Source organism: Thamnophis sirtalis, unplaced genomic scaffold, assembly GCF_051295495.1.
Source record: "Thamnophis sirtalis isolate CommonGarterSnake01/CBP01778 unplaced genomic scaffold, rThaSir2_p1.2 scaffold_15, whole genome shotgun sequence".
Lineage (NCBI taxonomy): Eukaryota > Metazoa > Chordata > Lepidosauria > Squamata > Natricidae > Thamnophis > Thamnophis sirtalis.
The window spans coordinates 31,666,489-31,687,710 of NW_028261395.1; the positions used below are offsets into that span (position 1 = coordinate 31,666,489).

General features: G+C 42.5%; 1 protein-coding gene across 7 annotated transcripts in view; it reads right to left on the minus strand.

The window, feature by feature from the left end:
* ZMIZ1 (zinc finger MIZ-type containing 1) overlaps positions 1 to 21,222 on the minus strand; it is a 466,283-nt gene that overhangs the window by 123,515 nt on the left and 321,546 nt on the right. For all 7 annotated transcript variants that reach the window (XM_087702241.1, XM_087702237.1, XM_087702240.1 and 4 more), the window contains 2 exons: positions 18,460 to 18,573; positions 11,609 to 11,714 (listed from right to left, as the gene is read on the minus strand). In XM_087702241.1, the coding sequence (XP_087558367.1) occupies positions 11,609 to 11,714; positions 18,460 to 18,573 (220 nt within the window). The remainder of the gene's footprint in view (positions 1 to 11,608; positions 11,715 to 18,459; positions 18,574 to 21,222) is intronic.

A 21,222-nucleotide genomic window follows, 5' to 3' on the forward strand; every position in this document is an offset into this window, starting at 1 on the left:
GGACAAGGGGATAAATAGGGAACTCATCAAATTTGCAGATGACACCAACCTGGCAGGAATAGCCAACATTCCAGAAGATAGGCTTAAGATACAGAAAGATCTTGACAGACTTGAACATTGGGTGCTATCTAACAAAATAAAATTCAATGGTGAAAAAACTAAGGTTCTATATTTAGGCAAGAAAAACAAAATCCACAGGTACAGTATATGTGATATCTTCCTCAATAGTATTAACTGTGAAAGGGATCTTGGGAGTCCTAGGGGACAACCATTTAAATATGAGCCAGCAATGTGCAGCAGCTGCCAAAAAGCCAACACAGTTCTAGACTGCATAAACAGAGGGATAGAATCAAGATCACGTGAAGTGTTAATATCACTTTATAATGCCTTGGTAAGACCACACTTGGAATACTGCATTCAGTTTTGGTCGCCACGATGTAAAAAAGATGTTGAGACTCTAGAAATGAGTGCAGAGAACAACAACAAAGATGATTAGAGAGGACTGGAAGCTAAAACATATGAAGAACGGTTGCAGGAACTGGGTATGTCTAGTTTAATGGAAAGAAGGACTAGGGAGTTATGATAGCAGTGTTCTAATATCTCAGGGGCTGCCACAAAGAAGAGGGAGCGAAGCTATTCTCCAAAGAACCTGAGGGTAGAACAAGAAGCAATGCGTGGAAACTAATCAAGGAGAGAAACAACTTAGAACTAAGGAGAAATTCCCTGACAGTTAGAACAATTAATCAGTGGAAGTTTTTAAGAAGATGTTGGATAGCCATTTGTCTGAAACGGTATAGGGTTTCCTGCCTAAGCAGGGGGTTGGACTAGAAGACCTCCAAAGTCCCTTCCAACTATATTCTATTCTGGTTATTTCTCCACAAAAATAATATGGATAATTTAGGTTTGTTATGGATAATAATTTGTTCCTGGCATTTGGCGGGAAAGGTTATCGAAAGTTGTTGAAAATAAAAATAAATAGTTCCTCTTTAATCACTTCTACCAACATGCGTGTGGATACTGTCAAAGTATTAGTTAATGTTAGTAAAACAGCCCTGATTTTGCATGACTACTTTTTTTCCCCAGCAAGATTTGACTTTCCATATGTTGTCAAATATATTTTGCTAGTAGATCACAAACTGACATGAGTTTCGTAGGCATTCCTCAGATATTGTTCAAAGCTAAGTGTCTTTTTGTTTCTGACTCTGACAAATCAGCCATTCTAGATGTCTGTGGAGATTCTCAGTCATCCAGGTCATGGTTGTCCCAAAGGTGCTTTTTCAGGAGGCAACTGGACTTTTCTTTTTTCTTTGAAGACATTTTGCTTCTCACCCAAGAAGCTTCTTCAGCTCTGACTGGATGGTGGGGAATGAAAGGACTTACACTCCTTGCAGACAGCTGGTCATTTTGGTCCTTTTTAGAGAGTCATTGAGGCCACTTGGAGGTTTATCTGTGTCCTCAGGGTCACCTGAATAGTGCAAATGGTTCTTGTAATCTGCATTTTAGGAAATCTGTTCAGACTCTCACACCATTCAAAGGGTGTTCATCCTAAAGTGCAAGGCTAAAAGCCTATGACCCTGAGGACACAGCTAAACCTCCAAGTGGCCTCAACGGCACTGAAAGTTTTCTTCCAGCCTTATGATTCTGTGTTCTATGTTTTGTAGAGTTCTCTATCCAGGTCAGGACACAAGGGCCAATCTGCCATGTTATTAAGGCAGAAGTCCAGGCTTCAGAGCTTAACAATCAGCCTGAGTTAATATAGAAGGCTTTAGAGGTGATTGTTGTAGCTTGCTAGCAGCTAACAGAGCTGGTGGTAGACTCAGACAGTGAGGAGGTTGGGGAGGAACATGGGCCAGTCCTGGAGTCTGGGGAAGGCTCTGATGAGCGCTCTGCATCGGAGACAGAGATGGGGCCAGGGCCGTCCAAAAGTTATCAGCTGCCTTCGGAGTTTGAGATCAGTGGGGCAGAAGAACAATTGGAGCCTGTTCCCAGTGTATGCTTGCGCAGAGCTGGCAGGTGAAGGGAATAGCTAAGGAACAAGGGTCGACTCAGGAGTAAAGCCATAGGTGGACAGTGAATGGCCCCTCCCATAGGGAATAAAGAGGAGCGAAAGGGAAGTGGAATTTGCAGGAGACAATTAGCTCACTTAATTAGTGTGAAGATTTGTTCATGACTCTCAGAGACTCCTTGCCAAGTATTTTCTTGTACAGTGTTGTGTTTGGAAGACATCGGCCTGCCAGCTCTCCAAGCCTGATAAATCTTTGGTTGTAAATTCACCATTGAAAGACTGTTTGCTGGGACTTTGCTAGATGTGAATGAGAAGAATTCACATTAGCTTAATAAAAAGGGATTTTGTCGGGGACAAGAAGTCTGCTTCGTGATTTGGTGAAGCCTAGATCAGAACAGTGATATCTTAGACTGGGATACATAAGGAGAAACTCATACTACCCTTTCCATCTCTCCTTTGGCTAGGTAAGAAAATACCATCTCTTCTTTAACAAGCTCAAGCTGAGGAATGTTCTCTTCATTTATTGATGCGGTATTAAAAGAAGAATCAGAGAAAAGTCAAATTGATGTAAATGTTTCTTGTTTAAATGACGAGGTTCATTTTCCTCCAACATCTGCCCTTCCCCCATTTCTATGACGCTGAAAACTACATAATAAAACTTTTGATCTTTAAAAAAAACCTTACAATTCTTCCCTAGGAGGAAATTATTTTTAAAATTGCAACTGTGTTTGCTGGGAAAAGAACCACGGGTTCTACCAATATAGGAAAGGTGTTTCAATTCCCAGAAGCAATTTGATAGAAAGTGGGGTCCTTTAATATGGGAGTATTTTACTACTGTGAATAAAGCAACTTCCTCTGGGTTGGAATAGAATTTGGCAGGGTTCCTAATTATTACTTTAAAAAATCCTTTTATTAGTATTATTATTATTTATTTTTACGGCACATTCACATCATGTTTTGATAAAAACACAGGAGATAAAAATAAAAAAATATTTAATAGCATAAATGTGTTGTGGTCTGCCAAAGGCCAGCAGAGCTGGCAGCAGAGTTGGACAGTGAGGAGGTTGGGGAGGAACATGGGCCAGTCCTGGAGTCTGGGGAAGGCTCTGATGAGGGCTCTGTGTCAGAGGCAGAAAGGGGGCCAGGGCCATCTGACAGTTATCAGCTGCCTTCGGAGTCAGACATCAGTGAGGCAGATGAACAGCTGGAGCCTGATCCCAATGTGTGAATGCACAGAGTTGCCAGCTAAGGAACAAGGGTCGACTTGGGAGTAAGGCCATTGGTGGGTGGTGAATGGCCCCTCCCATAGGGAATAAAAAAGGAGCGAAAGGGGAGGGGAGTTCATTCCTACATTCTTGCCAAGTGTTGCAGTGTCTGAAAGATATCGGCCTGGTCACTCTCCAAGCCTGATAAAGGTTGGCAATTGTGAATTCTCTTGAAAGACTGTGGGAGAGGAAAGACTGCTGGGGAGGAATTCGCTGTCAATTAAATAAAAGGGGTTTACAGCGATGAGGACTTGGCTTCATGCTGCTGGGGAAGTCTAGGTCAGAACACATATAACCATTCTTACCTTTCAAAATGTTACATATGCATTGGTCTTCTAGCCCTTATAAGAATCTTGCAGGATTGGTTAGCATAATTCCTAAGTCAAGATGGGGAATTTGGGCTAAAAAAATAAATATCCCTTCCTGAGATTTCATGACAGAGGAAAACTTGCAGAACTGTGGACTTTTAGATTGCTTGTCTCTCTTACTGCTCTACACTTTTACTACTCTAATATTAGGATTGAAGATGATAGATAGATAGATAGATAGATAGATAGATAGATAGATAGATAGATAGATAGATAGATAGGCAGGCAGGCAGGCAGGCAGGCAGGCAGGCAGGCAGGCAGGCAGGCAGATAGATAGATAGATATACAGATATAGATGATAGATACAGATTATATATACAGACAGACAGATAGAAGACAGAAGACCGATACAAATAGAAGATATAGATGAGAGAAAGAGAGCGAGACAGACAGACAGACAGACAGACAGACAGACAGACAGACAGACGATAAAGGTTCCCCTCAGACATATGTGCTAGTTGTTCCCAATTCTATGTGGCATGCTCATCTCCGTTTCAAAAGCTGAAGAGCCAGACCTATCCGAAGACGTCTCTGTGGTCATGTGGCCAGTATGACTAAACGCCGAAGGCATACAGAACGCTGTTACCCTCCTACCAGGGGTGGGTTTCGACCGGTTCGCACCGGTCCCTGCGATCCGGTTGGTCGCCGAACCCAGAAGTAAGTAACTTCCGGGAACGGCGAAGCCCCCCCCCCCGCGCCCACGCGCGCCCGCACACCCGCGCCCGCTCCTTACCCAATTTTTATGAATTCTGCGCTTCCACGCATGCGCAGAACGCATACAGCGCCTGCGCGATCCTGCAGGAGCAGCTGGAGCATCGCGCAGACACTAGTACGCATGCGCGTGCCGCATGCGTGCGCGAGGATGCCGCGTGCGTGCGTGAGGACGCCGCGTGCGTGCACGAGGACGCTGCGTGCGTGCGCGAGGACGCTGCCGGCCTCGTTCCAACCGAACCGGTTGGAACGGGGCGAGAAACCCACCCCTGCCTCCTACCAAAGGTGGTTCCTATTTTTTCTACTTGCATTTTTATGTGCTTTCAAACTACTAGGTTGGCAGAAGCTGGGACAAGTAACGAGAGCTCACTCCATTATGGGGCACTGGGGATTCAAATCACCAAACTGCCGAACTTTTGATCGACAAGCTCAGCGTCTTAGCCACTGAGCCACTGCATCCCAACAGCTAGAAGACAGATAGATATAAATAGATGATATAAATTACATAGATAGATTAGACAGGAAGATAGATTCCTACTGATCTGATTGAATCTGATTCCACAGCTATTTTAAATCCACTCCACAGAGTTCTACCTGGCCCATAGAATCTCTTTCTAACTACTGAATTATTGTTCAAGGATGCTCTTTCATCCTCGGAAACTGTCACTGTGACATTAGTGCATATTCCTTCAGAATTTTCTTGCAATAAGCAAAGAGCATCTAAAGCCCAGCTATATCAAGAGAGTATTTTGTTGGTAACGTTGTAATATACAGCCTACACAAGAATGTTGTAGACTTCTTTGGAGAAAGGAGATTAATATGACATAACATTAAGGGTAATGCCTGTAGTTACACATTTTGGTCCTGGGAGCTGTCCAGATAAAAAGCTATCTTGAAACCTTGGACTACAGCTTAATCCTCTTTTAACTTGACCTCTTAAAAGAATCATGTTTATGTGTCTGGCCTGCAGCCATATTTTCTTGTGGATCTCAGGCCTGCCACACTTTCTATTATTCTACTATGCATTTTTTATTGTGGGAAAATGGGAGGGGGTATTGTACGAAATTAGATGCTATGTAGCCATAACAAAATTCTTTCTAGAAAGCCAAGATCATCCTTAGTCTTTTCACCTCTGCACCTGACCAGAACTGGATGGGTGGAACTGCCAGTATAGCAATGGAAGATTGGACCATGTGATGGACTTGTGGGTGTGTGGGAAGATCTTGAACTTTCAACTGGGTGGGGAAAACCAGGAAGTTTTCAGATTCAGGTTTTCCCAGATGTGCCAACGTGGCTCTCCTAATAAATTGGACCTTGGAGCAATACTTTGCCTTGGACTCTGATTTACTTTTGGATGCTATTTAGAACACTGACATTATGATTTTAGGGGTTTTCATTTGGAGTTTGTGGAAACCTGCAAAATGGAAATGGAATCAAGTAATCATTGTTTTCGATTAAAACAATAGAATTAAAAGTATATATTGTTAGATTAAAATACATTGGCTTCTGTCCTGTCCAGAAAAGCCACCCACAGTGACTTAAAAGTTAAAAATAAAATACTGCAGTTTTTGCTAAACGAGAATGGCATTAGTGCAGGTCCTGCAAGAGACTTGAGAAGTTGGCGACTCTTCCTAAAAAAAAATGGGGTTACCGTTGCCCTGTTAGCTGTGTTGACGGTACCTTTTCAACGTCAATTCCATCCAATCATCCTTCACTAAAGGTAAAGGTTTCCCCTGTCCAGTTGTGTCCAACTCTAGGGAGCGGTTTCAACTCAGTTTTTTGGCCAAAGGAGCCAACATTGTCCGAAGACACTTCCACGATCATATACAGTATGTCAAAAGCACTCAGAATGCTGTTACTTTCCCAACATCGTTGTTGTTAGTTCCGGCATGACTGAACGCTGAAGGCGCACGGAACGCTGTTACCTTCCCACCAAAGGTGGTTCCTATTTTTCTACTTGCATTTTTACATGGTTCCGAACTGCTTGGTTGGCAGAAGCTGGGACAAATAACGGGAGCTCACTCTGTTATGCGACATTAGAGATTTGTGCCACCGAACTGCTGACCTTTCAATCAACAAACTCAGCATCTTAGTCACTGAGCCACCACATCCCTAGTAACCACAATAATAAAGATCAATTCTTCTTCTACCAGCATTCCTTACCATAGTTTTCTTTCCTCCAGATTAAATAAATCAGAGCTTTCTTTTTTACATGGTCCTTATTCTTATCAACAAGCATCAAAAGCGCAAAAATGATATGAAGAATACTTGTTAGAAAATCAGAGGAAAACCAGACGTTAAGAGAAGGGAGCTGGAACAAAGGTTATAAAATCAAAATCGGAATGAAAGCAGAGAGAATCTCAATAGCGTGTAACGGGGGCAGGGAGATAATTAATGGGGATGTTAAGAATTAATTGTAAAATGATATGATAATGCTGTGAAGCTCAGCTTTCCTCCACTTAGCTCCTGTGGAGCAATTCCTGAAGAGTCAGAAATAGGAAGCTGTAAGGTTCCTACTGCTTTTTTCCCTCACGGACTTCAGAAAACACCATTCTCCAGATTCTAAGGAACAGAAATGAAGACAGAGGAGAAAAAATCACACCGGTAGATCTCCCCTTGTGTCCAAATGTCCAAAACATCTGTTGCTAAGCGAGACATTGGTTAAATGAGTTTTGCCCCATTTTACAACTTTTTTGCTGCAGTTGTTAAGCCAATCACTGCAGCTGTTCAGTTAGTAACATGGTTGTTAAGTGAATCGGGCTTCCTCGTTGACTTTGCTTGTCAGAAGGTCACAGTGGTTAGAGTGCAGTACTGCAGACTACTTCTGCTAATCACCGGCTGCCAGCAGTTTGGCAGTTCGATCCTGACCAGTTGAAGCTTGACTCAGCCTTCCATCCTTCCGAGGTGGGTAAAATGAGGACCCAAATTGTTGCGGGCCAATAGGCTGATTCTGTAAACTGCTTAGATAGGGCTGTAAAGCCCTGTATATAAGCCTAAGTGTTATTGCTATTGCTATGTCACTTTGCTCTTACTGTTGCTTTTTTGAAAAAAAGAAATCAGATAAATCATGGCTTGGTTTGATCTATATATACCAGACTTCGAATGGTCATTTCCAAAAGAATGTTGCACAATGTCATATTATGGGAGGATATTTTTGTCTTCAGCCACAATAAGATATGTTTTCTATTCTGGTTAGGAAGAGTTAGTTAGTTAGAACAGTTTGATAGTAGAACCAATTAACTGGAGAAGTTGATTCCTTTTGAGTAGAGTGGAAGCTTGACAGGCATCTGTTAAGATTGTTTGAATTGCCCTATATATATATTAAAGTAACCTGATTGTAAACTGGAAGTGGCAGAAATAAAATTAGATAGGGGAAATATTAGAATATAAATGTTTATAGAATGAATAAAAATAATAGAAAGATTAGAAGTTTACACCTTAGGCATTTTTTTAAATGTATGCTTAAATAATATAATGAGGATTACTTAAATTTGATAAATGTGATAAGAGATTACTAACATTGTTAGCATGAATTGGATTAATATGAATGCCTATACATACTAGAGAAAAGTTTAGATTGTACAAGAAAGATAGAGATGAAGATAGAGATAAAGATGAGGAGCTAGGCATTTTTTGTTTATGTATGTTTGAACAATATAATGAGTATTACTTAAATTTAATAAATGTGACAGCGATTACTAATTGTTACTGCGAATTGGATCAATATGAATGATATCCAGAACTAACTCTGCCCACACTCAACATGGATGTATATTTTAAAAAATAATAAAAAATGTAATAATAAAAATAAAAAAAGATTTTTTGAATTTGGATATTGAGCAGAAGGCTGAGCTTCATATTCTAAATAACCCTAACCTTAACCCAGGGGTCGGCAACCTTAAACACTCAAAGAGCCACAAAGGTCCTAACCGGAAGTCCCCGTTCAATTCTGGAGCCAACCGGAAGTCCGGTTCCCCCACTATAGAGTCTAGCACAGCGTCCTTTTTCCTCTACCTGTCCTAACCGAAAGCCCTATCAGTTATGGAGCTGACCAGAAAACCAGCTCCTTGCCATAGAGTCTCCTCTTGGTGCATTGTGTTTCCACCCACCCCAAAAAAAAAACCTGGAAGCTTCTCTCAAAATTTTGGCGCTGACCGGCGATAGGGAGCTACAGCAGAGTAATGAAAGAGCCAGATGCAGCCCCAGAGCTGCGGGTTGTTGACCTCTGGCTTAGAAGTTACTCCAGGTTGGGCTCTGTTAGTCCTTAAAAGGAAGATCTCTAGGACATCCCAGTGCTGTTGTGTAGACTGGGAATCTGAAACGGAGGAATAATAATCAGAAGCAACAACAGCAATCTCACTTCAGTATTGCTGACAAGAATGTGGTGTCTCCTTGGAATCCACAGGAATCAAGCTTGATTCAAAAGGCTGTTTAATTTTATACCTTCCATTAAACAACTTTAAATGCGGCACTTATTTGAATCAATCGGTACTTCATACTGAATTTGTGAATACACCCAGCTGAAAAGCAGCTGCTCCACTGCAGATAACTAATTTGAGAAGAGGGGCCTGTATATAATAAGAACGTTCCTGTTGAAACCTTTAAAACCCAGCTTCTTTCTCTAGTCTACATTATTACCTGGTACCTGATATTCTCAAAACGCTTCTTTAAAATGCTCACACATGCTGAGCTGATAGTTACTTGGAAGAGAACTTCTGGCTAGCCCGTTCTCTCTGTTCTTATTTTAATCTCACACTGCTACTGCGACTTAATCACGGTGACCTTTTTAAGATTGCTTGGTGCTGATTTTATCTTATTCTAATAATAATAATAATAAGCTGCCTCGAACTGATTGTTTTGTTGTGGGTGTTTTGATTAATAATGAGATTGCCCTGCGAGTCCTCAGTATGTAGCTAATTTAGGGTGTTAAGATGAGGGCCACATCAAAAATAAATAACTACACCATCAGGTCACAAAGCCCGTGGACGGCGGGACAGCTAGCAAAGTGGTTCCAAAACACGCAGAATGATCTTACCTGTGTCCCAGGTGAGAGGGACAGATTATATCATATATTTGGAAATGACTAGGGTTGGATGAATGGTAATACCTTGCCAGGATATTTGGGATCAGAAAAGATTCCCAAAAGTTAATTGAGCTGATCTAGTAGTATGTAAAGATTAGGTCCAAATGTATGTTAGAGGGGAAGCAAAGTTTAACATCCAACAACTGAAAGAAACTGTGTTTGACAGGGTAGCATAGACAGCACCTGTCTATGAAGTCGCCAAGAGTTAGACATGACTAAAGGGTTAAAAACAACAATAACAGGCTTAAATACACATCATATTCCCATTCAAAAGGAAAAAAAATCACTGCAGGTGATTTAAGTAATTAGTGTAACCAAGTGCATTGTATGATACACAACACAACATCCGTGTTGTATATAATACACTGTGTGGTGGCACAGTGGTTAGAATGCAGTATTGCATGCTAATTCTGCCAACTGCCAGCAGTTCGATCCCAATGGCTCAAGGTTGACTCAGCCTTCCATTCTTCCGAGGTCAGTCAAACAAGGACCCAGATGGGTTGGGGGCAACATGCTGACTCTGTAAACTGCTAGAGAAGGCAGTAAAGCACTGTGAAGCGGTATATAAGTCTAAGGGCTATTCCTATTGCTAATAGACTGAAAGGATGCTAGCATATCTGTCATGGACACTAGGTTGCCAACACATTTTTTTATTGAAAAATGGAAGGCATGACATCTCCAACCCTTTTAACTTTTCAAGAATAGAAATCATCTAGGATGGAAGCCACAAATCACAAGCAAATACTGTAATGGCTGGGAGTGTTGCTTTCAAACACCAATAAATAGGCCTGGCTGATTCATGTATCCACAAATAAATGAATGAACGCATCAATGAATTATTAAATCAACCAACGAATGAACGACTGAACACATGCAGAGTACACCATCCGAGTCAATGTTCTCCACGATCATCACCACTTGGGTAGAATTTCTCTGGGATTGCTCATTCGCTCTCTATCAATTACCTTTTTTAGGTTATTTATTTCTCTTTTGATTATATGATATGATAGCTTAATTGATTAGCCTATAGGCCATATCAAAGCACAAGGTTCAAACACATATCGTCAATAAAATCTTATACAAACAGCTTAAAATAAGAGTAAGGTAAAATACAATAGTTATAGGATAATAACTATATAATTTAATTTAATACAATATAATTTAATACAGAAATATATAAAGTAGAATAAAATGACATAAAATTTTATTTTGGTGTCACCCTTACAATCTACTCCAATCAGTCCCAGGTATGCAGATCTCAACTAAACCATTTGGTGCTCTGTTAAATGTTATTTTCAGGATCTGGCCACACATAAAGTAAATTGTTTTGATATGGGATCCCAATGGGTCATTCGTTTGGCATATGGACCAAGGTAACTGCCTCTATTCTATTTTATGTATTTATGTATTAAATTATATTGTATCTTACCCTATAACCATTGTATTTTACCTTGCTCTTATTTAAAATTGTTTGTATAAGATTTTATTGAGATACGTGTTTCAATCTTATGTTTTGATACAGCCATGATGGCAAACCTATGGCATGTGTGCCCAAAGTGGGATGTCACCTGGCATGTGCGTCACCTGTTTCTCTTCCGGGTTTTGGGCGCGCATGTGCATTTGACGATCAGCTGGCTTTTGCATGTGCAGCAGTACCAGAAACTGGAAGAGTTGGTCTTCTGTTTTCCGGTGTGAGGATGCGCACCGCCCAGCTGATTGGCGCGTGTGCATGTGTGCCAGTAACTGGAAGACTTGCTGGCCAGCGCACATGCGTGCTCTGGAAACCAGAAGTTCATTTTCTGGCGTGCGCATGCCCCCTGGGCAGCTCTTCTTCCCAGTTGCAGGCCAGTTGGGTGAGCACACGTGCAAAGTGCTCCCTTTTTGGCACTCGGCGCCGAAAAGGTTTGCCATCACGGGCCTATAGGCTAATCAATAAAGCTATCATACCATATTTCTTGAGACCGTTTGAAAAACAGAAATGGCGATCCAAATATCTTTTTCTCATCCCAGTGTATTTTTAAGAGAAGCGCTGTTAAGAGAAAGCAAACAAAACCTCTCCGCTTTCCCAGAGATGCACAAAAGCACATTGTTATGCTTGTCAAGGTTGTCACTGGCAACCCCCCCCCCCAAAAAAAAACCCCAACTACATCTGGAAAAGAACACCGGTTGTTCCTACCAGCTGATTTCGGTGTGAACTTGTCCCTGTTGGCTGCGCAAACAGCTAGTAACCGGTATCCAAGGTCCAGGTCAAAACCCTGTTGTGCTGCCACTCTGCTAACCACCTGAGAAAAAAAGGGGAAAAAAAGAAGAAGTGAATCATCACAGAGAGTTTCTGGGAAATCATCAGTTGCTCGCCAACCTACCGCTGGAAGAACTCAATTGTATAAAGAACAGAACTTGAAAGCTTTTGTTTCCCTTTCTTTAATTTCTGCTAGGGCTGCACAGTGTTTCTGCTTCCATTCCTCAAAGCGCATGGAAGTGTCTGCAGCCAGGGGTGGGATTCAAAAATTTTAGCAACTGGTTTTTAGACATGGCCATGATGGGCGTGGCCTACTCAGCCTCCTGCCCCATGGCAGGTGGGGGGGCTCCGGAGGTTTCCCTCGAACCTCTGGGAGGCCAGAAACGGACCCATTTCGGACTTCCAAGAGGCCCGTTTTTCACCCTCCCCAGGCTCTAGAGGTTTTCCTCAAGCCTCCGGGAGGAAGAAAATGGCCTCCCCTGGCCTCCGGAGACCCTCTGGAGGACAGAAAAGGGCCTGTTTCTGGACTTCGGGGAGGCCCATTTTTTGCCTTCCCCAGGCTCCAGAGGCTTTCCTCAAGTCTCCAGGAGGACAGAAACAGCCTCTCCCGGGCTCCAGAGGCCCTCCGAGAGTGAACAATAAACCATCAAGGTTAAAAGTAAGCAAGCTGTCAGGATACCCTTCATAGGACGCCACATTCTATACTTCTTACTGCTTTTGAGATGTGACTTAAAATCTCAATTCTCCATCATCCACCGAGGATTTTTGTCTCCAGAGACACTGGTGGTGGTGGTGGTGGTGGTGGTGGTGGTGGTGGTGGTGGTGGTGGAATGAAAGGTGACTTGGAGAAGAACCAGTTTCACTTTTGAGTTTCTAGAAAGGCTGCAAATTTGCTTTGCATTTCTGGAAGCCTAGAGGGACAAAATAAGATTAAAATCTTCCAGATGTTTTAGGGCAGGGGTGTCAAACTCGATTGAGGGCTGCATCACAGTTGTGTTTGACCTTGTGTGTGTGTGTGTCCCCAGCTCAATGTCATTCATGTCGGGGACGCCTGTGGTGGCCTGAGCACTCTGCCAGTGAAAATGGGCTCCCAAGCTGAGGTGGCACAGTGGTTAGAGTGCAGTACTTCAGGCTACTTCAGTTGGCTGCTAGCTGCAGTTTGGCAGTTCAAATCTCACCGGTTCAAGGTTGACTCATCCTTCCATCATTCCAAGGTGGGTAAAATGAGGACCCAGATTGTTGGGAGCAATAGGCTAATTCTGTAAACTGCTTAGAGAGGGCTATAAAAGCACCGTGAAGCGGTATATAAGTCTAAGTGCTATGGATATTGCTATTTTGAAGTGAAAATGGCCCTTAAAAAGTGATTTGCAACCGGTTCTTGCACTTTTGACCACTGAAGCATTCCCCAGGATTAAACCTCTGGTGTGTGGCAATGGGCAAGCATTCATAATGGTTGCCACATCACAGGTCATGCGATTGACATTTTGCAACCTCCCGACAAGCAAACTGAGCGGGGAAGTTTTCTTAATGATTACGTGATTCACTTAATAACTGAAGTGATTTGCTTAAGAACCATGGCAGAAAAAAATCGGGTAGGACTGACATAACAATGGCCTTGATTAGCGATGGGAATTCTGGTTCCAAATGTGGTTGTAAGACTGCAAGCCACCGCTGCAGCCTTGGATCAGGTCAAGATCACCCATGATCTCTTGAAATAATTCAATAGGATCTTCACAATCTCAAGGGTTGCATTTGATTGGTTGGGATCATTGATATCCACACCTACTTCTTCAAAAGTATTGGCTTTGATTTAGGCCCACTCCCCTCTCAGATAACACTACCACACACACAAAATCCATTTATATGCATGACACACAGAAAGTGTTATTTGAGAATTATATTAAAGGTAAAAGTAAAGGTTCCCCTCGGACATATGTGCTAGTCATTCCTGACTCTAGGGAGCGGTGCTCATCTGTTTCAAAGCAGAAGAACCAGCGTTGTCGGAAGACGCCTCCGTGATCATGTGGCCGGCATGACTAAATGCTGAGTGCGCACGGAATGCTGTTACTTTCCCACCAAATGTGGCTCCTATTTTTCTACTTGCATTTTTACATGCTTACGAACAGCTAGGTTGGTAGTTTTTTAACATCTTTTGTCCACTTTTCTTTTGCTTTTACCCTGATCCACTGATAAATCTTTGGTCAATACAGAGAGCATGTGTAAGATATAATTAAAAAGGTAAAGGTTCCCTTCGCACATATGTGCTAGTTGTTCTTGACTCTAGGGGGGTGGTGCTCATCTGCGTTTCAAAGCCGAAGAGCCAGCGATGTCCGAAGACGTCTCTGTGGTCATGTGGCCGGCATGATTAAATACCTAAGACGCACAGAACTCTGTTACCTTCTCACCAAAGGTGGTCTCTATTTTTCTACTTGCATTTTTACATGCTTTCAAACTGCTAGGTTGGCAGAAGCTGGGATAAGTAACGGGAGCTCACTCCGTTACGTGGCACTAGGGATTCGAATCCCCAAACTGCCAAACTTTATGATCGACAAGCTCAGAGTCTTAGCCACACAGCGTCCTGTGAATCATATTAACATCCCCTTAATTTAGAAAGTTAAAGAGGAACAGGAAGACAGAAGCATTTAGTAGCATTTTATTAATTTAGGGCCAGCTTTTTGTTTTCAGCTATATTTTTACTCCAAAGGGCTTATGCTGCAAGAACTAATTTGTCATCATAGTTTTAATATAAAATCTCCTTGAAGAATTAAAGGAAGGGTTCATTAAATGCAATTATCTGTGTCCAACACGGCTTGCTATATATATATATATATTAAAAAACAGTACAGAAGAGAAGGGAAACTATATAATCATCTATCCAAGCTAATGAAATGCTGCTTTTTAGTATTAGCTAGTCAGCACAACTGCACAGTTCTTATTAAATCTAAAGTACCTCACATGATTCACTTTTTTCATAATTAATGATAAAATATTACAATCCATGTGATCCCGCGTTGGATGAGTGGTTTGCTGCAGTTTATAAAGATGAGGGGTGAAATATTTCCATGGAAATCTGGAAGCAATAGCTATTCTATATTAAAACCGCTGTGTAGACTATGAATGGAATAAAGCCAGGGGTGAGATTCAGCTGGTTCACACCGGTTCAGGAAAATCGGATGCTAATTTTGCTCAGTTGCCCACCCTGCCAAGCCCTCCAGGAGTCTCTACGCGGCCCGTTCTTTGTGCCAGGTAAGTGCAGGGGCCATGCGGAGGCTCTGGGAGGGCGAAAAACGGGCCTACTGGAAGTTCTGGAAGTCTGGAAATGGGCCCGTTTCTGGCCTCCGGAGCCTGGGTGATGCCATTTTCCCCCTCCTGGAGGCTCAGGGAAAGCCTCTGGAGCTGGGGAGGGTGAAATCTGGGCCTACCAGAAGTTCCGGAAACAGGCCCATTTCCAGCTTCTGAAGGGCCTCCAAAGCCCAGGGGATGCCGATTTCCGTGGCACGACAAAACCACGCTCCACTAAAGCACGCCCAATTAAACCGCATCGCTGACGTCATCAGCAGCGCGACAACAGTGACCGCGGAGAAAAAAGGGCGCTTTAAAAAGCGCTTTGAAAGCAAGCCGATTCAAGTTAAGGTAAGGGTTAGGTTTAGGGTTAGGTTAAGGGTTAGGGTTAGGTTTAGCGTTAGGTTAAGGGTTAGGTTTAGGGTTAAGTTTAGGGTTAGGTTAAGGGTTAGGTTTAGGGTTAGGTTTAGGGGGGTTAGGTTTAGGTTTAGGGGTTAATTTTAGCTTTAGCGTTCACAGCGTGCTTTTTTCGTCGCGCTGTGATGACGTCAGGTACGCGGTTTCGTCGAGCGTGCTTTAGTCGAACGCGGTTTTGTGGTGGAACCGCCGATTTCCCCCTCCCGGAGGCTCGATAAAAAGCCTTGGGAGGCCAGAGAGGGCAGATATACCCCCCCGTCATGGTGCAGGAGGCTGACTAGGCCACACCCACCATGGCCATGCCCACCCAGCAACTGGGCAGAGAATCCCTTGCTAAATTTTTTGAATCTGACCCCTGGATAAAGCAATTGTTTTCCCAAGTTTATTCATCAGATGGAAGTCTTCAAGGTATCGCTGAACCCTTTATGGTCAAATTTAGTAGGCAGACAAACTAGGCATCATTATGGTCATCACAGCAGATGTGATTTGATAGATATCATATTAAATGTTCAATCTCAAGTGCTTGAATCTTATTTTCCTTAGATTAAAAAACTTGGGAAAAAGTTTCCCCAATGCGGCGTACATTTTCTTACTCTCCACAAGGCCACAGAGGTGCAATTTCATTGTTTGCAACATACACCGAATGCGAACTAGCGTGGAAAATATGGCAGGCCTTGATTTATATCCCTTCATTTAGCGACTTACAAAGTTACAACAGCACTGTAAAAAAGTCACTTAGGAGAGTTGTTCACACATCAAAATTCAGATGCTTGGCAATTTCCTAGCCACCACTTCTCTGAAATGGTATAGGGGGTTGGATTAGAAGACCTCTAAAGTCCCTTCCAGCTCTATTCTGATTGATTTATATTTATGACAGTTGCAGTGTCCCAGGGTCCCATGTTCCCCTTTTGCAACCTTCTGACAAGCAAAGTCAATGGGGAAGCCAGATTCATTTAACAACCATATTACTAACTTAACAACTGTAGTGGTTCACTTAACAGCTGTAGCAAGTAAGGTTGTAAAATAGGTCAAAACTCAGTTAACTGGCGCACTTAGCAACAGAAATGTTGGGATCCATTGTGGTCCTAAGTTGAGGATTACCTGTAGCCACGTGGTCACAGAAGAGTGTATGGACAATGCTGGCTCCCTTGCTGAGAGAACCAGAGATGAAAACCACCCCCTAGGGTCAGATATGATTAAGCAGGGAGGTAGGAGATGACCAGGCTGACCCCAAGGGAGGGGGCCAAATATGTCTTCAGTCGTAAGTCCCTGCGTGCCCACAAGAGATCTATCTCCAGCCAACCTTGAATGTCTTTTTTATCTCCCGCTCATTTCCCTTGACTGCTAGTTGGCCAGATTCTTGTAGAGAGCTTAAGCTTGCAATAAATCTTTACACTCATATGAACTGCCTGAATCTCCTGATTTTCCCCTCACTTGACAAGGGGAAACTTTATCTTTTATATGTAACTAGCATGTGATGGAAGGAAGCAAAAATTCACTGAATGAATGAATGAATGAAGTCTAATGTTATCATTTTACGCACAGAGAAAGATACTAATTCCCATTCCCTACACGCAAAGCGCTTGAATCTCTTCACAGATTCATAGAGGGAAATTTCTCAAACCAACCTTAAAATTGCAGGAATCAAAACAGAGGTGTTTGGCGTGCAAAGTATTATTCTGTCCCTGAGCAACTTTGCTGCTTTCTGCCACAAATGAAACACATAATTTTTACAGCCAACGTCATGGGCTGCATTCTAAATCAATTATTTTCACAGAGGGGCCACCGAAAACACTTGCTAAAAGAAGGTTCCATTTGCTCTCGTTACTCTGTTTAGGTGGTCCTCAACTTACGAACAACCATTGAGTCCCAAATTTATGTTGCTGAGACATTTGTTACATGAGCTTTGTCCCATTTTACGGCTTTTCTTGCCACAGTTGTTAAGTGAATCAGTGAAGTTGTTAAGTTAGTGACACTGTTGTGTTAAAGAAATCTGGATTAGCTCATTGACTTTGCTTGTCTGAAGGTCAGAAAAGGTGATCATGTGATCCAGGAACATTGCAACCGTCATAAATGTGAGTCTTTTTTAAGCACCCAGTCAGGGTGGATCCTACATGTTAAACGTTAAACTTACTTGATCACTTTTTCCTTTTCTTTTTGAACACTATTTTATTTCTGTTGTTGTTGTTGTTGTTGTTGTTGTTGTTGTTGTTAGGGTTTAATGTATTGTTTCATTTGTTTGTTTTTCTGTTTTCTATTTTACTTTTTATGATAAAACCATAATCAGTATTTAAAAAACCCCTGATAGCGTCATTCCAGTACAAAACAAATTATGTTCAGAAATTTTGAGAGAATTTCTCACAAAAATGGTTAGCAACTGCCTTTAAGCCTGATTAGGAATACGGTGCTACTTTTTAAAGTTAACCCTGTGTAAAAGGTAAAGGTAAAGGTTCCCCTTGCATCTATGTGCTAGCCGTTCCCGACTCTAGGGGGCAGTGCTAATCTCCGATTCAAAGCCAAAGAGCCAACACTGTCCGAAGATGTCTCCGTGGTCATGTGGCTGGAACGACTAAATGCCAAAGGCACATGGAACACTGTTACCTTCCCACCAAAGGTGGTTCCTATTTTTTCTACTTGCATTTTTACATGCTTTTGAACTGCTGGGTTTGCAGAAGCTGGGACAAGTAAGCTGGGAGCTCACTCCGTTACGTGACACTAGGGATTCCAACCGCAAAACTGCCAACCTTTCTGATCGACAAGCTCAGAATCTTAGCTACTGAGCCACCGTGTCCCTTAACTCTGTGTATATATTCCTAAAACTGGCTGGTAAATACCTGTATCTGCTATTTTAAAGAAAGTGAGTAAGGCAGGTTTTGGAACAATGCAGAATAGCTTAACCAAAGTTCCTCTTTTTCTATTTTTTGTTTGAAACCACAAGACTGACATTTATATATAAACAAATGGAGTAATAACTGTATTTCAACAGGTCACTGGCTTCTTGGCAAGATTGAGAGGAATGCTGTCATTTTTTTCTCCATTTAATGTTGAATTGGAGTGTGTGTGTGTGTGTGTGTGTAAAGTTGCCATACCGTCAAACAGCCCATAAGGCTCTGTTCAAAGGGCCTCTGGAAAGCTCTTGGATCACCACACCAGTCCAGAAGTTCAGTAGCTGCATTGTGGAAATTGGCAGGATTTTGTAAATGCTGGAATAAAACAGAAAGAGAAGAACTGAAGATGATTAGGTACATCCATGCTCTCTGACTAAATGATGTTTTTATATATATACATAGAGTAGTGGCCAAAATGTGTTAGAATATTCATGACTGGGAGAGACATGGTAACAAGATCAGCAAATGAATAGGAATAGCAACTGTCAGCCAATGAGAGCTTAAACAGATCTGAGTCTGTGCAAAGAATTGAAACAGAAACTTACGCTGCTCTGAGAAGTAAACTAGCAGTCTGTCTGGGCTTGTCTGCTGAAATGAATCTAACTGCTAGGGTTTGTCTTTAACTCTCCTGCCTTGTGTTTACTCGGAAGAACCACCTGTTGGTATTGTACATTTATTCAACTATTCTTATGTATATAAAGAAGTTAATGAATCCTGCTGCATCAGTTATCTATGTGTGCTTCTGGATTTGAATTTATGCAACAAATTCTGACAAAAACCTTTTGGGGGAAAAAGTGTATTTTTGAGGTTTGATGACTAATAACACCATTTTTTTTGGAGTAGTACCATAAAATTATATATCAATGGAAAGATAATTTAACCTCCCCCTCCCCCACAAAAAAAACGGTTTCCACAATTTTGGCCACGACTGCATATTGACTAACATATAGGTGACGTTGGTATGGCTTACACACAAGGTCTAATTTTTTCCTTCTTGTGGAAGTGCACCAACATCTGAAATCAATATCTGTTGATTTGATTTATGTTCATCCTTGCTATTCCGGTGAGCACTCGAGGCAGCTAACCAAGCGTTAAAAGTATAAACAGAATAAACCATTGTGATTAAAATGATCAAGTCAAGAGTAAAATTGTCTAACAAGTCAAATCTTGGCCCAAGAGAAGAATCTTTGCAAATCTCTAAACCGTCAGAGAATAGAAGAGAGGTTTCCTAGTGAGGAAGCTGTGAAGAATAGAGGTATCTTCACTGCAGTCTTACTACTTTTCTTAAATGTCACTCATGATTCATCTAGGTAGACTGGCCTTTCTGAAACATTAAACTTTTGGTCTCAAAGTTTTGAAGTGTACAAAGCAGCATGGGAATCTTGTTGATTCTCACTGCAGAATGGGGGAGAAACTCCCAGACACTCTGCAACTTGGAAGACACGAATCCTCATCCTCATCCTCAAAAACTGAGAGTTACAAGCATGCAGCCAAATCCTTAAAAGAATAAGATATGGAAGGGAAATGTTGCACCGAGGTTTGTACATGTGCTGCCATAAAAAGAACAGAATCAAAACAGGGATGGATTCCTGCTCATTCGTTAAAGTTCTCTTACCATGAGAAGGATAAGAAATACAGACAGTGTAAAAGCATGTTGACCCTAAAACTGTAGTAGTTTTGGACGTTTTGAGAGAGGGCAATGGCATTATATCTTCAAATCCCACTTAGTGTCTTACATAAGCACTCTGTACATCAGGGGTGCCAACTTGATTCCATTGAGGGCTGCATCAGGATTGTGTTTGACCTTGGGGGACCAGGGTGGGTGTGGCCAGCAGAAATGGTTTCCTCTTATTCTTTGCTACTAGTTTGGAACCGGGAGCATGTAGGCAGTGCTTATGCGCAGAACCTTTTGTGCATGCGCAGAGCGTTCGTGATGACATCTGGGTTGGGGGGGGGGGGGTCAGAGCATCCTGCCGCCGTCGCTGCTGGTTTGCCCAAACCGGGGCAAACCAACAGAATACCACCTCTGGTGGCCAGGGTGGGCATGGCCAGCTCGACGTCACTTGTGTCGGGGGTGCCTCTGGTGGCCTGAGCGCTCTACCAGCAAAAATGGGCTCCCAATCTCCTTTTTCGGCTGAGATGGCCTCCTGCGACCCTCTGTCAGCTAAAATAGAGCCCAGGAGGGCCAAGCCCCATTTTCCCTGGCAGAGGCACCGTGGGGCAATCAGTCGCTGTTTCCAGGGAGGCCCCACAGGCCAAATCTAAGCACCCCCTGGGCCTTGAGTTTGACACCGCCTGCTGTATGGTATCCACTAAACAGAATTTTGGCTATTAAGGTGAATCTCTTCAATTGAGCTGCTAACTCTGGGCCATGGCCTATTTGCAACCAGGTCGCATGAGCGCAGCTCGACACACACAAGTGGTGGGCCAGCACGCATGCACATGTGCATGCAGCTCAACTAGTCGAGCTATATGTGCATGCATGCTGGACCGCCGTGCACATGAATAGAATAGAATAGAATAACAGAGATGGAAGAGACCTTGGAGGTCTTCTAGTCCAACCCCCTGCTTAGGCAGGAAACCCTACAACAGTTCAGACAAATGGTTATCCAACATCTTCTTAAAACCTTCCAGTGTTGGAGCATTCACAACATCTGGAGGCAAGTTGTTCCACTGATTAATTGTTCTAACTACTAGGAAATTTCTCTTTAGTTCTAAGTTGTTTCTCTCCTTGATTAGTTTCCACCCATTGCTTCTTGTCCTAACCTCAGGTAGTTTGACTCCCTCTATTTGTGACAGCCCCGAGATATTGGAACACTGCTGTCCTCAGTTGAGGTGGATGCATGTGCTTGCACAGCCTGGTTCCCCCTGCCCCCCCGCCCAGCCACAAAGGTTGGGAACCGTTGTGCTAAAAAAAAATGACACGATTCACTTAACAACTTGCAGTGATTCACTTAACCGACG